The 16,381-nt window shown below is 45.1% G+C and overlaps 1 protein-coding gene across 1 annotated transcript in view; it reads right to left on the bottom strand.

Annotated features, from left to right (window-relative positions):
• The window catches only part of LOC126484517 (venom dipeptidyl peptidase 4-like), a 314,011-nt gene that overhangs the window by 128,844 nt on the left and 168,786 nt on the right, over positions 1 to 16,381 (bottom strand). Inside the window, exon 9 of the mRNA XM_050108064.1 lies at positions 4,261 to 4,396. Coding sequence (XP_049964021.1) covers positions 4,261 to 4,396 — 136 coding nt within the window. The remainder of the gene's footprint in view (positions 1 to 4,260; positions 4,397 to 16,381) is intronic.

The following is a 16,381-nucleotide window of genomic DNA, read 5'->3' as shown; positions in this document are numbered from 1 at the left end:
GAGGAGTTGTACACGGTATGGTTTACTCATGTAATTCCGAGAAGAGTGAGGAAACGTATTCCTTCCTGCGAAACCACAATAAAGGCAAAATTATCAAGACTGGTGGTCTTACAGAAGTCTACCAACAGTCGTTCCTCCCTTGCTGCAGTCGCGACTGCAATGGCAATGGAGGCTGTGGGGGCGGTGGGGGAGGGGTGAGAGTGGTGCGCTATACCACTGCACACCGTAAGTTAGTTTGCGAAGTGTGGATGTAGATGATCACCAATCTTCCTTTTTACCCGCTACCATAAACAGGAACATGGTGATGAATATAATTTATAACTCGTTGTGTCACATGATCTACATCTACACGACTGCTTTCCAGTTCACACTTAACTGCCTGGCAGAGGGTTAACGGAACCACCTCCATACTATATCTCTTCCGTTCCACTCTCCATGCTTAAATGTTACTGCACGTGCTCTGATTTCTCTTGTTTTATTATTACGTTCATTTCCCCCAATATAGTTGGGCGTCAACAAAATGTTTTCGGATTTGGAGGAGAAAGTTGATGATTGAAATGTCCTGAAAAGATGTCGTCACGACGAAAAACGTCTTTGTTTTAATAATAGCCATCTGAACTCCCTTATTATACACGTGACACTCTCACCGCTATTTCGCGATAATACAAAACGAGCTGTGCCTCTTTGATCATTTTCGATTCGTCTGTCAATCCTATGTGGTAGCCATCCCACGCCGCGCTGCAAAATTCCAGAAGAGGACGAGCAAGCGTAGTGCAGGCACTCTCCTTTAGTAGACCTGTCGAATCTTTTAAGTGTTCTGTCAATAAAGGACAGTCTTTTGCTCGCCATCCTCACAACATTATGTATGTGATCGTTCCGATTTAAGTTGTTCGTAATTGTAATCCCTAGGTATATCGTTGAACTGTTGGTCATAAATTTGTGTTATTTGTCGTGTGACCGAAATTTGACCGATTCCTGTTAGTGTTGGTGTGGATGACCTCACACTTTCCCCTATTTGGAGTCAATTGCCACTTTTCGCACCAAACAAATATCTTGCGTAAATCATTATGCAATTGGTTCTGAGCGTCTGATGACTTTGCTAGACGCTAAACGACAGCATCATCTGCAAACGGCCTAAGAGTGCTGCTCCGATTTTCTTCTAAATCGTTTATAAGGATTAAGAATAGCAGAGGGCGTACATCACTTCGTTGGGGAACGCCTGATATGACTTCTTTTCTGCTCGATGACTTTCCGTCTGTTACTATGAACTATGACCTTCGTGGCTGGAAATCACAAACCCAGTCGCACAACTGAGACGATACTCCTTAGTCACGCAGTTTGATTAGAAGTCGCTTGTGAAAAACAGTGTCAAAACCCTTCTGGAAATCTATAAATATGGAATCAATGTGAGACCCGCTGTCAATATCTCTCATTACTTCTGTGGTCCACAAGAACGATACTTCCTATAGACCTGATGATTATGTGTCATTAAATCGGATTCTTCGAAGTAATTTGTATTTTCGAACACAGTATATTCCAAAAGTCTACTTCAAATCAATGTCCTCGATATGAGTCTGTAATTAAGCGTGGTATTACTTCCTTTCTGGTTTACTGGTGTGATTTGTGCTACTATCCAGTCTTTAGTTACGTACCTTTCGTCAAGCGACCATATGTATATTACTACTAAGAACGAGAATACTATATCAGCCACTCTGAAAGGAACGTAATTGGCACACGTTCTCAACAGAAAGAATTGCCTTTGCTGGCAGCAGTTCCTGAGTCGAATTCTGGAATGTTCTCTTCGTCTTGTTTGGTGAAGAAATTTCTGAAAGCCATATTTAGTGTCTCCGCTTTAGTGGCATTGTCATCGGCAACATTTCCACTGGTATCGCGCGGTGAAGGTATTGATTGTCTTGCCATTGGTGTACTTTACATACGACCAGAATCTCTTTTTATTTTCTGTCAGATTTCGAGACAGAATTTCGTTGTGGAATCTATGGGTATTAAAAGCATCTCGCGCTGAAGTCTTCCCTAAATTTCGCGCTTTCGTAAAACTTCGCCACTCTTGCTGATATTGCGTTCTTTTAAATTTCACATGCTTTTCTCGTTGCTTTCGCAACAATGTTCTTACCTGTTTTGTGTATCATCAGTTCCTTCTCTTATTAACTTATTTGCTATAAATTTCTCAACTGTCGTTGGTAATATTTCTATGAGTTTAAGCCACATCCGGTCTACAACTACATCGTTAGTTCGTTGTCTCTTATGAATGCATCAAGCGAATTTTCATCTCATTTTTTAAACAGATATATTTTGCTTTTATTTTTCCAGGATATGGATATTACAGTATTCAGTCTCGTATAATGATCTTGCGTTCACTAATCCCTGCATTCACCATGATGCTCCCATTTGTTCATGGTTATTTGTTGCTAAGAGGTCAAGCATATTTTCGCAACCACTTACGCTTCCAGTGGGCTACTTTATTTGCTCAAAACAGTTTTCGGAGAAATCATTTAGTATAATTTGGTTTTATGCCTACTTTATGACTTTAAACGCGTATTTTTGCCAACATATCGAGTGCAAAATGAAGTAATTTTCATGAGTGGGGCACCTATTTGAGATGAAAGGTTTTCTTTGAAACTTTAGAGAACTGTATCATCTCAGTCAGGGGGTCGGTAAAAAGGAACCAATTATTAATTAATGTCGGTTGTAAAGTATAACTTCTACCCACGCTACCTCACAGCAAATTCAGTTTCAGTACAGGATAAACTACTTCTAACAGCAACAAAGACGCCACCACCAACTATATTTAAACTACCCTTTCCTTTGTAAAAATTTCAGGTGAACTTATCTACAGTTTTAGCCAGCTTTCAGTACCCGTAACGATTTGAGCCCCACTGCATTCTACTAGCGCTTTGAGCTCTGGTTCTTTCCCAACACAGCTACAACAATTCACAACTATAATACCGATGTTCCTAGCTCTTACCTCGTCCTGTGTTTGCCCTGTACCTTTTGACTCTGAAGCTCGTGTTTTACTTTCCTGAGACTCTCTAACCTAAAAAACCGTCCAGTCCAGCGTGTAATGGATCCCTAACCTATTAAGCAGAACCTAAAACTCCACCCCCGTATGGCGCAATTCGAGGAATCTGCAACCTTCATGGTCGCAGAACCATCTAAGCCTCTGATTCACACCCTTGACTCGGCTCTGTTCCAAAAGTCTGCAATCGGTCCTGTCGATGACGCCAAAGATGGTGACCCCCGCCTTCATCTCGCAAACAAAACTGGAAGCCTTCACAACTTCAGACAACCACCGGAAATCAGGGCAACCAAAGAAAATCTCATCCGATCTGAAGTGACACACATTCTTAGTACCGACATGAGCCATCACCTGCAGCTGACTGCGCTTTGTGTTCCTCCTGGCTTCCAGAAGGATCCGTGCCACATGTTGGATGATCCCTTGAGCATCAACACTAAGTATACACTAGACTTGTTCTGCTTCTTGGCAACTATATCCCTAAGGGGCCCCATTATGCGCCTAACATTGCAGCTTCCAACTACCAGTAATCAACAATGATCAGAATATTTATCAGTGGAAGCCACAGATTGTAACTGGAACCTGTTTGTCAGACGAAGCGAGGAGGCTTTTGGATTGGCCCCTCGAAAATCTTTGACTACCTGTCACACGTTGAAACAACCTCCCACTCAGCCACAGCTGACGTATTAACCTCACTGTGGGCAGTAACTGGGATGGCCTGAGTAGTTGACATGCTGGTGATCCCTCAGATCCTCACGTCCCGTCCCCCAGAGTGATATCCATTGGCAACAGCCACAAGCTGCGTGACTGAAGCCAACACCATTTGGAGCCGTGAGCGAAGGGTCACCAACTCAGCTAGCATTCGAGCACAGCATTCACAATCGCTACTGATACTACTGATGATAAAAGACTAAACTACAGAATCATGTAAGAAATGTTTACGATTAAACTCCAAAAGCAATCAGACAAATTTAAGTGAGTTACACTCTGTTTAGAAGCTAACAGAAATAACACACTAACGACCCACAAATATAAATAAGATACTGCGAACATTACCAGGTAAAAATTTTCTATTAATTGAACACTCAGTAGATATTTAAACTAAAATCTATGAGAAGATTCTTGAAATCTTTCACAGAAGGCGATTCATGAAATGCCATATGTTCAAGTTAAATACTTCATTACCTTCTTTGTGCCGACAATAACCAATGATAGAACGCAGCATTTACCTTCTGTCCACGAAGACGCCCCATCTTTTTGGAAGTATTGTAGTTGACAATCTGGTTTATGTTTTCAACTCGATTTTTCCATGAAGCCATTAAAATGTCGTTATCGGTCCATACTATATCTTCGAGGTTGTGGTCACTGTAAAAAAACACAGTTTTCCATTCAGAGACGCAAACACTCATACGTTTTCTTCGTTATACTAGCCTCTTTTAATATAGCTGTTAGCAGCTGTCAAACTTGGTCTTTTATCATTTAATACGAGGGTCAGTCAGAACGCAAAGCCTCCAAATTTGTCTCTCTTTTAATCCACAAGAAAAATATCTCAAATACACACAGCACAAAGTCACAACCTTTATAGCTAACACGTCAGTTATCTGCATTATTTCGTCTCTTTCGACAGTTTGACAACGGTTAAATTCGCTGCCTCTTTTCTTCAGCCTTTATCACGCGGAAATTTTTACAGCGTGCAGGTCAAAGAATGCCTGCAAGGCTGAGATGGGGAGCTGGGATACAGCCCCATTCCAATCCGACCTACGGCTACAAAAGGTGTATATTATAGACGTACGACAAATATTGCCTTATCAGTAGTCTTCATTGTCAGCCTTGGTCTCGTAATTTCTTTTATTTTTATGTACAGCAAGAGTAGCAAAAAATAAAATTTTAGTGAAATGTACATGCTGCCATGCTCGCCATTTTAAGCAAGAAACGTACGTATAAAGTCCTGTCATTTTAACTTAATACAAGAAAACACGTATCGTCACGAACTAAGGCATTTCAATAGTTGCATGCGTAGCAACCAGCGTCTATAAATGATTGTACAGCAGCTGCTGATAACATGTATGCAAGCATGATGAATTTGATCGATATTACTGCGGTAAAAAATGAAATGATCGTATAGCATTATTGACCGGGAGACCCGTCTGAGGTTGTTCCATCGCCTAGCGAAAGTCTTTTTATTTGACGCCACTTTGGCGACTTGCACTTCAATGACGATGAAATGATCATGAAGTCAACACAACAGCCAGTCCCCGAACGGATAAAATCTTTGACCCAGCCGGGAATTAAACCCGGACCTCCAGCACTGCAGTCAGTCGCACTGATCGCAGTCCACCGAAGAGGTGAGAGGCTTTAATATATTTCGTCGTTCCCACTTCATCAGGTCACAGCATTCATGAAAAAGTTTTTAAAACGGAGCTTACTAGTCTGCTCTAGAGTGCATCAGAATGCTGACAAGACTGACTGCGCATTCCTGTCACATACATTAATGCTCAGCAGCCGACTGTAGTGTCTGTATAACTTCCGAGCGACACTGGCCGTGAAGGACGGGAGGTCCTGGCTGTATGGAGAACGAGGCAACACTTCCCATTAGATATTATAGTGGCTTTCCAACGGCTGGCACTCTCATGCCAAAGAACATGAAGGTTTTAATCTGCGAACTCGTTGTAAAGGGGTTTTATACAGTGCTGACCATTAAGAGAGCAAGTAACGGAATTTTACTTATTTTCTGTATAGAGCACAGCAATAAAGATAGATGATTATACACGGTCCAGTCACATTAACGTGAACAACCCCTGTGTTCGACGTCAAGGTGCTATAGCCACTCACAGTCCGCAGCTGGCAGCACTAGCAGTGGAGGGATGTATAAAGCGTGTTTGGGGCACGCGAAAATAGTGCAATTGTTGAAACTTCCTGGCAGATTAAAACTGTGTGCCGGACCGAAACTCGAACTCGGGACCTTTGCCTTTCGCTGGAAAGTGCTCTACCATCTGAGCTACCGAAGCACGACTCACGCCCCCTCCTCACAGCTTAACTTCTGCCAGTACCTCGTCTCCTATCTCGTCTCCTACCTAGGAGACGAGGTACTTGTGGTGTCACCGCCAGACACCACACTTGCTAGGTGGTAGCCTTTAAATAGGCCGCGGTCCGTTAGTATACGTCGGACCCGCGTGTCGCCACTATCAGTGATTGCAGACCGAGCGCCACCACACGGCAGGTCTAGTCTAGAGAGACTCACTAGCACTCGCCCCAGTTGAACAGCCGACTTTGCTAGCGATGGTTCACTGTCTACATACGCTCTCTTTTGCAGAGACGACAGTTTAGCATAGCCTTCAGTTACGTCATTTGCTACGACCTAGCAAGGCGCCATATTCAGTTACTATGTCTTCTGAACAGATAATATTGTGAATCATGTACCGTCAAGAGAGACGTTCATCATTAATGGATTAAAGTTAAGTATCAAACTAATTACGTCCGCTTTCTGAATTCTAATTCCTTGTCATGTTCGAGACCCCACGTTTTAACATTCTGCGTGGTTTCTGTTTGTTGTTCTATATCGTGTCTCCCTACCACTTACGCGCAACGACGCTCTGAGCGCGTTTTTTAGGGAATTGACTAGTTTGAACCTGGGACCTGTTGCTGGTAAGGAGACGCCAGACCACACATGACATGTAGAGTTCAGAAGAGTTCAGTGAGACTAGCGATGATATAACCAAATACTTAATGATTTCAGCGTCAGCTCCACTGCACTCCCTGTAAAAGAATCTTAATACTAACTAAATTTAGTGGAAGGGGTTCAAGGCTTTCCTATTTTTAGTTAGCTGGTAAAATAACGTCAAAAAGCAGTTAAGTTTACTATTGGAAATTTTATTCTACTCACAAAACATTGTTTATAAATTGCACTATTGATAAGAGGGAATGTTTTAATACAGGATGATAAAAACCAACTGCGTTCAACAAAAATGTGAACGAATATTCCCTTAATGGGTTTCCAAGTTCTACAATGGTTCGAAGGATGACCTATGCCATATCACATCTATAATCTATGTTTAAATTAAGTTTCACAAAAGAGAAAACTCTCAAAATGGTCTACAGTGACCCTCAATTACTTATCTAACTTGTCGTAAACTACAGTGGCTGATGTGGCTTCTCAATAATTATGTAACAGAAAAATCATCGCGTTTCAGATTTTAAATTACGTAGCAAATGTGAATACCATGAGCTTCAATTGACGATCGACACTAGTATTACGTAAAAAGGGCATGTAACAGATGAGACTTCTGCAGTTCTCAGTGAAGCCTTATGCGCTCAAAAATGCGGCATCGGGTGCGTTCATTACCTTGTCGGTGTTTGTCAGGGGGCGGCGGCCGGCGCAGCTCCATCCAGCTCGCCGTCTCTGAAGCATCTCTCTCCTAACTTCTCCTTACTACAATTTAACGAAGTTGGTTTAAAAAAAACTATCTGGCTGTGTTTTCATCTGACCAATCAGGGTCTCAATGTTAACCATAAGCTCCGCCTACAAAAATTATCTCTATCCAATGCGAAACGTTATACTTCTCGTGGTGGGGCAATGTTTTTAAAGTTTGCAATGTAACAGAGACGCGAAAAAGTCTCACGCTAAAACTTGCAGCTGGTGTGGCCCTTTTAGTGTTATCGTAAGATCTATACTGTTCTTCTGGAGGGCTCTATCTTTTAACGTGGGCTGGGGGGCTGTCGGTTATTTTTCGTGGTGGGGCAATGTTTTTAACGTTTGCAACGTAACAAAGACGCGAAAAAGTCTCACGCTAAAACTTGCGGCTGGTGTAGCCCTTTTTGTGTTATCGTAAGATCTATACTGTTCTTCTGGAGGGGTCTAGCTTTTAACATGGGCTGGGGGGGGGGGGGTGGTCCTAGCGGTTAGCTGGCCCGTGGGTGTCCGTCCCTTATCGTAGGGCCTTCTAGCTTAACACGGTTCTGCTCTCGGCTTCTGTTCTCGTTTCTCCCCTCGGAACTGCGTCTGTCTCACGGTGGGAAGGTATGACATGCATTTAGGCATTCTTGTGTTAGTCTGTGGTATTCCATTTGCTCACTCGTTACTCGTATTACTTTGGTTAATTTAATGTCACGATTTATTCGGAGCTATGTGACATACTACTGGATTTGTTTATCATGTCAGGGTTTTCATGGAAGGTGTTGGATTTGCCTGACACCTTACAACGTCAGTATAGTTCTTCCCTCCTCACGCCAGCCTGCGTGAGCTAAAACGCGTGCATTTCGGCCTCCTCTAGTAGCACGGTGTTGGCTCTTCTGCCAACACAACAATACTGGCAGAAGTTGAGCTGTGACGAGGGGGCGTGAGTCGTGCTTGGGTAGCTCAGATGGTAGAGCACTTTCTAGCGAAAGGCAAAGGTCCCGAGTTCGAGTCTCGGTCCGGCACACAGTTTTAATCTGCCAGGAAGTTTCACATCGCGCACACTCCGCTGCAGAGTGAAAATCTCATTCAGTACAATTGTTGTCATAATGCTGTGCGGAAACCGAACGTTTTTCCTGATGCCCAAAAGGGCGTTATCATTGGCTGTCGGGCCAGGAGTGGAAGCATTTCCGAAAGGGCTAGGTTTGTAAACAGTTTGTGTGCACCTGTGGTGTAAGTATACTGTGCATCGCAAAATAGTGCATCCAAAACAGGGCTGTGGTAATTGTGGTGCACCACGGGCCATAGATGAGGGGTGAACGACGGCTGCAGAGGTGTACGGGCGAATATGCATTCAGCTGTTGAGCAACGGACCACCCAGATAAGCCAAGGGGTACCAACAGTGTCTCCTTAACGACCGTTTCGCTAAAGTTGCTGCGTACACGCCTCTGCAGCAGTTGCCTGGTTCATGCACGCATGCTGACTGCTGTTCGTCGGCGACGAAGGCTGAAAGTTGGACGCCAGTATAGCAGCTAGACGCCCACTGAGTGGTGACAGGTAGCCTTTTGAGATGAAGCACATTTTCTGCTCCATCGGACAGATGGCCGTTGGCGTGTACGACATGAAACATCTGAAAGCAAACACCTTCCAACAATCGTTCGAAGGGTCCAGCCCGGAGGCGGGAGCTTTATGGTTTGGGGAATGTTTTCGTGGTATTTTTGGGGTGACCTCATCATTCTGGAAGATACAATAGATTAGCACAAGTGTCCATCTATCCTTGGAGTCCTTTTTCACCTTTACAGGCAGTTTATTTTTCTTCAGAAAGACGGCATCTACCGGCAGGAGAATGCAAAGCGTCACACCGCTCGCAGTGTACGTGTGTGTTTGCCGTGTGTTGCTACCGTACTCTTCTGGCCGCCAAAGTCACCGGATTTAAATCCAATAGAGAATATGTGGGACCATCTCGATCGGGCGGTGGAGTCATGGATCCACAACCCAGAAACCTGGCTGGCTATTGCACTGGAATCGGCGTGGTTCCACAAACCTCTCGGTACCTTGAAGAACGTCACTGACTCTCTTTCAGCACGTCTTGCAACGGCCCGCGTTTCAAAGGGTAATATTCCAATGAGGCGTCTCGCCACGGTTCGCGCGGCTCGCCCCGTCGGAGGTTCGAGTCCTCCCTCGGGCATGGGTGTGTGTGTGTGTGTGTGTGTGTGTGTGTGTGTGTGTGTGTTGTGCTTAGCGTAAGTCAGTTTAAGTTAGATTCAGTAGTGTGTAAGCCTAGAGACCGATGACCTCAGGCCGGCCGTTGCCGCCGAGCGGTTCTAGGCGCTGCATTCCGGAACCACGCGGCTGCTACGGTCGTAGGTTCGAATCCTGCCTCGGGCATGGATGTGTGTGATAGGTTAGTTAGGTTTAAGTAGTTCTAAGTCTATGGGACTGATGACCTAAGATGTTAAGTCCCATAGTGCTTGGAGCCATCTGAACCATTTTTGATGACCTCAGCAGTTTAGTCCCATAGGAACTCGCCACCATCATTAATGTGACAGGACAGTGTATTTGCTTGTGTACAGAATGCCATTTCTGGCAGCAGCAGAGTCTCTAGCTCGGGTGGGCATCAAGTCAAATCGACCGCCAATACAGAAACGAGCGTGGCATTCCATGTAGCTTCAACTCTATGCCAAATTTCATGAGTGGTAGTGGCCGGCGAGTAGTGGCACGACTAAGATAAACATCAAGGAGGCTTCAAAGCCGTGACACACCCACCGTCCTAAACACATCATAAACGTAACGGCTTCTGTCCAGATTATCGGCTGTACGAACCAGAGATTGTGTACCAAATGGCAACCCATACCATCACACCAAATGAGGGGTCCGTATGGCAATGATGAATGCAGTCTAAGAACGTTTGCTCCTCTCTAAACTTCTACACGCGGATATGTCTACCACGATGTTGTAAGCGGAAGTGAAGCGCTTCTGAAAAGACGACGTGGTGCTGCTCGCGTGTCCAGTGTCGTGCTTTGGCGCAACATCGCCGGCGCAGCTCTCCCTGCTGCCACGCCAAGTGAATCTTCAACAATAGTCGCCATGCTGAAAGTCCGTGATGCTACATATGTCGTATCGTTTCTATGGACACTTGTCCAGCTATTTTCTGAATCAAGGTAGATGATACGGGTATACAAACAGAACAGCCAAGTGAACAATACGACTGTCCTCTCGGGCTCTAGTGGCAGGAATCATCGAGGTCCTGCACAGCGTTGAGTATGGCCCTCCTGAACCCATCAATTCCATATTCACACGGCAGTCATGGGATCCCGATCAATGTAAGCGACAATATCACGGAATGAAAAGCCACAGTCTCGGAAGGTCACAGCCTTCCACTGTCGAATTTTTAGACGTACTACACTGAAGCGCCAAAGAAACTGGCATAGACATGCGTGTTCAAATACACAGATACATAAGCAGGCCGAATACGGCGCTGCGGTGGGCAACATCTATATAAGACAACAAGTATCTGACGCAGTTGTTAGATCGGTTACTGCTGCTATAATGACAGATTATCGAGATTTAAGTGAGTTTGGACGTGGTGCTATAGACAGCGCACGGGCGTTGGAACACAGCATCTCCGAGGTAGCGATGAAGTGGGGATTCTCCCGTATGACCATTTCACGAGTGTACCGTGAATATCAGGATCCCGGTCAAATGACAAATCTCCGTCATCGCTGCAGCTGGAAAAAGATTCTGCAAGAACGGACCAACTATAACTGAAGAGAATCGTATCAACGTGACAGATGTGCAACCCCTCCGCTCACTGCTGCACATTTCAATGCTGGGCCGTCAACAAGTGCCAGCGTACGAACCATTCAACGAAACATTATCGATGTGCGCTTTCGGAGCCAAAGGCCCAGTCGAGTACCCGTGATGACTGCGCAACACCAAGCTTTATGCCTCGCCTGGGCCCGTCAACGCCGACGCTGGACTGTTGATGACTGGAAACATGTTGTCTGCTCGGACGAGTCTTGTTTCAAATTGTATCGAGGCGGATGGACGTGAACGGTGCGAAGACAACCTCATGAATCCTTGGACCCTGCATGTCAGCAGGGTCTGTTCAAGCTGTTGGGGGCTCTGTAATGGTGTGGGACGTGTGCAGTTGGGGTGTTATGGGACCCCTGACACGTCTAGATACGACTCTGACAGGTAACACGCATGTAAGCATCCTGTCAGATCACCTGCACCCGTTCATGTCCGTTGTGCATTCCGAAGGACTTGGGCAATTCCATCAGGCCAATGCGACACCCGACAAGTCCAAAATTGCTACATAGGGGCTCCAGGAACATTCTTCTGAGTTTAAACACTTCCGCTGTCCACTAAATTCCCCAGACATGAACATTAATGAGCAAATTTAGGATGCCTTGCAACATGCTGTTCAGGAGAGCTCTCTACCCACTCGTACTCTTACGGATTTATGGACAGCCCTGCAGGATTCATGGTGTCAATTGCATCCAGCATTACTTCAGACATTAGTTCAGTCCATGCCACGTCGTGTTGCGGTACATCCGCGTGCTTGCGGGGGCCCTGCACGATATTAGGCAGATGTACCGGTTTCTTTGGCTCTTCAGTGTATATTACTTTTGTTACAGGAGCTATAATGTTTCTGCAAACTCACTGCTTCATCTTTTACTATACCCAGTGTCTCTCCCAAGAGTCGTCAGGCGTATTTTGTTTGGTGTTTCGGCAAACATTTGCATTTTCGTTTTTGCGTTGTGTACCTATATACAGCAAAAACAAATACCCCTCGGCACCTCTTTCACAACGGAGGGGTATCTGTTGAGAGGCCAGACAAACGTGTGGTTCCTGAAAAGGGGCAGCAGCCTTTTCAGTAGTTGCAGGGGCAACGGTCTGGATGATTGACTGATCTGGCCTTGTAACAATAACCAAATCGAACTTGCTGTGCTGGTACTGCGAACGGCTGAAAGCAAGGGGAAACTAAAGCCGTAATTTTTCCCGAGGGCATGCAGCTTTACTGTATGGTTAAATGATGATGGCGTCCTCTTGGGTAAAATATTCCGGAGGTGAAATAGTCCCCCATTCGGATCTCCGGGCGGGGACTACTCAAGAAGACGTTGTTATCAGGAGAAAGAAAACTGGCATTCTACGGATCGGAGCGTGGAATGTCAGATCCATTAATCGGGCAGGTAGGTTAGAAAATTTAAAAAGGGAAATGGATAGACTGAAGTTAGATATAGTGGGAATTAGTGAAGTTCAGTGGCAGGAGGAACACGACTTTTGGTCAGGTGAATACAGGGTTATAAATACAAAATCAAATAGGGGTAATGGAGGAGTAGGCTTAATAACGAATAAAAAAGTAGTAGTGCGGGTAAGGTACTACAAACAGCATAGTGAACGCATTATTGTGGCCAAAATAGACACGAAGCCCATGCCTACTACAGTAGTACAAGTTTATATGCCAACTAGCTCTGCAGATGATAAAGAAATTGATGAAATGTATGACGAGATAAAAAAAATTATTAAGATAGTGAAGGGAGACGAAACTTTAATAGTCATGGGTGACTGAAATTCGATTGTAGGAAAAGGGAGAGAAGAAACATAGTAGGTGAATAAGGATTGGGGGTAAGAAATGAAAGAGGAAGCCGTCTGTTAGAATTTTGCACCGAGCATAACTTAATCATAGCTAACACTTGGTTCAAGAATCATAAAAGAAGGTTGTATACATGGAAGAATCCCGGAGATACTAAAAGGTATCAAATAGATTGTATAATGGTAAGACAGAGATTTAGGAACCAGGTTTTAAATTGTAAGACATTTCCAGGGGCAGATGTGGATTCTGACCACAATCTATTGGTTATGAACTGCAGATTAAAATTTAAGAAACTGCAAAAAGGCAGCAATTTAAGGAGATGGGACCTGGATAAACTGACTAAAACAGAGGTTTTGCAGAGTTTCAGGGAGAGCTTAGGGGAACAATTGACAGCAGTGCGGGAAAGAAGTGCAGTAGAAGAAGAATGGGTAGCTCTGAGGGATGAAGTAGTGAAGGCAGCAGAGTATCAAGTAGGTAAAAAGACGAGGGCTAGTAGAAATCCTTGGGTAACAGAAGAAATATTGAATTTAATTGATGAAAGGAGGAAACATAAAAATGCAGTAAATGAAGCAGGCAAAAAGGAATACAAACATCTCAAAAATGAGATCGACAGGAAGTGCAAAATGGCTAAGCAGGGATGGCTAGAGGACAAATGTAAGGATGTAGAGGCTTACCTCACTAGGGGTAAGATGGATACTGCCTACAGGAAAATTATAGAGACCTTTGGAGAAAAGAGAACCACTTGTACGAATATCATGAGCTCAGATGGAAACCCAGTCCTAACCAAAGAAGGGAAAGCAGAAAGGTGGAAGGAGTATATAGAGGGTCAATACAAGGGCGATGTACTTGAGGACAGTATTATAGAAATGGAAGAGAATGTAGATGAAGATGAAATGGGAGACACGATACTGCGCGAAGAGTTTGACAGAGCACTGTAACATCTGAGTCGAAACAAGACCCCGGGAGTAGACAACATTCCATTGGAACTACTGACAGCCTTGGGAGAGCCAGTCCTGACAAAACTCTACCATCTGGTGAGCAAGATGTATGAGACAGGCGAAGTACCCTCAGACTTCAAGAAGAATATAATAATTCCAATCCCAAAGAAAGCAGGTGTTGACAGATGTGAAAATTACCGAACTATCAGTTTAATAAGTCACAGCTGCAAAGTACTAACGCGAATTCTTTACAGTCGAATGGAAAAACTGGTAGAAGCCGACCTCGGGGAAGATCATTTTGGATTCCGTAGAAATATTGGAACACGCGAGGCAATACTGACCTTACGACTTATCTTAGAAGAAAGATTAAGGAAAGGCAAACCTACGCTTCTAGCATTTGTAGACTTAGAGAAAGCTTTTGACAATGTTGACTGGAATACTCTCTTTCAAATTCTAAAGGTGGCAGGGGTAAAATATAGGGAGCGAAAGGCTATTTACAATTTGTACAGAAACCAGATGGCGGTTATAAGAGTCGAGGGCCATGAAAGGGAAGCAGTGGTTGGGAAGGGAGTGAGACACGGTTGTAGCCTCTCCCCAATGTTATTCAATCTATATATTGAGCAAGCAGTGAAGGAAACAAAAGAAAAATTCGGAGTAGGTAGTAAAATCCATGGAGAAGAAATAAAAGCTTTGAGGTTCGCCGATGACATTGTAATTCTGTCAGAGACAGCAATGGACTTGGAAGAGCAGTTGAACGGAATGGACAGTGTCTTGAAAGGAGGATATAAGATGATCATCAACAAAAGCAAAACGAGGATAATGGAATGTAGTCGAATTAAGTCGGGTGACGCTGAGGGAATTAGATTAGCAAATGAGACACTTAAAGTAGTAAAGGAGTTTTGCTATTTGGGGAGCAAAATAACTGATGATGGCCGAAGTAGAGAAGATATAAAATGTAGACTGGCAATCGCAAGGAAAGCGTTTCTGAAGAAGAGAAATTTGTTAACATCGAGTATAGATTTAAGTGTCAGGAAGTCGTTTCTGAAAGTATTTGTATGGAGTGTAGCCATGTATGGAAGTGAAACATGGACGATAAATAGTTTGGACAGGAAGAGAATAGAAGCTTTCGAAATGTGGTGCTATAGAAGAATGCTGCAGATTAGATGGGTAGATCACATATCTAATGAGGAGGTATTGAATAGAATTGGGGAGAAGAGGAGTTCGTGGCACAACTTGACGAGAAGAAGGGACCGGTTGGTAGGACATGTTCTGAGGCATCAAAGGATCACCAATTTAGCATTGGAGGGCAGCGTGGAGGGTAAAAATCGTAGAGGCAGACCAAGAGATGAATACACTAAGCAGATTCAGAAGGATGTAGGTTGCAGTAGGTACTGGGAGATGAAGAAACTTGCACAGGATAGGGTAGCATGGAGAGCTGCATCAAACCAGTCTCAGGACTGAAGACCACAACAACAAGTGCCCTGTTAATACATATCGATAAAATACACTCCTGGAAATGGAAAAAAGAACACATTGACACCGGTGTGTCAGACCCACCATACTTGCTCCGGACACTGCGAGAGGGCTGTACAAGCAATGATCACACGCACGGCACAGCGGACACACCAGGAACCGTGGTGTTGGCCGTCGAATGGCGCTAGCTGCGCAGCATTTGTGCACCGCCGCCGTCAGTGTCAGCCAGTTTGCCGTGGCATACGGAGCTCCATCGCAGACTTCAACACTGGCAGCATGCCGCGACAGCGTGGACGTGAACCGTATGTGCAGTTGACGGACTTTGAGCGAGGGCGTATAGTGGGCATGCGGGAGGCCGGGTGGACGTACCGCCGAATTGCTCAACACGTGGGGCGTGAGGTCTCCACAGTACATCGATGTTGTCGCCAGTGGTCGGCGGAAGGTGCACGTGCCCGCGACCTGGGACCGGACCGCAGCGACGCACGGATGCACGCCAAGACCGTAGGATCCTACGCAGTGCCATAGGGGACCGCACCGCCACTTCCCAGCAAATTAGAGACACTGTTGCTCCTGGGGTATCGGCGAGGACCATTCGCAACCGTCTCCATGAAGCTGGGCTACGGTCCCGCACACCGTTAGGCCGTCTTCCGCTCACCCCCCAACATCGTGCAGCCCGCCTCCAATGGTGTCGCGGCAGGCGTGAATGGAGGGACGAATGGAGACGTGTCGTCTTCAGCGATGAGAGTCGCTTCTGCCTTGGTGCCAATGATGGTCGTATGCGTGTTTGGCGCCGTGCAGGTGAGCGCCACAATCAGGACTGCATACGACCGAGGCACACAGGGCCAATACCCGGCATCATGGTGTGGGGAGCGATCTCCTACACTGGCCGTACACCACTGGTGATCGTCGAGGGGACACTGAATAGTGCACGGTACATCCAAACCGTC

The sequence above is a fragment of the Schistocerca serialis genome, chromosome 6, assembly GCF_023864345.2.
Source record: "Schistocerca serialis cubense isolate TAMUIC-IGC-003099 chromosome 6, iqSchSeri2.2, whole genome shotgun sequence".
In the NCBI taxonomy this organism is placed as follows: Eukaryota; Metazoa; Arthropoda; class Insecta; order Orthoptera; family Acrididae; genus Schistocerca; species Schistocerca serialis.
Note: the sequence above shows the minus strand (reverse complement) of the source record. Positions and strands in the feature narration are given on the sequence as shown.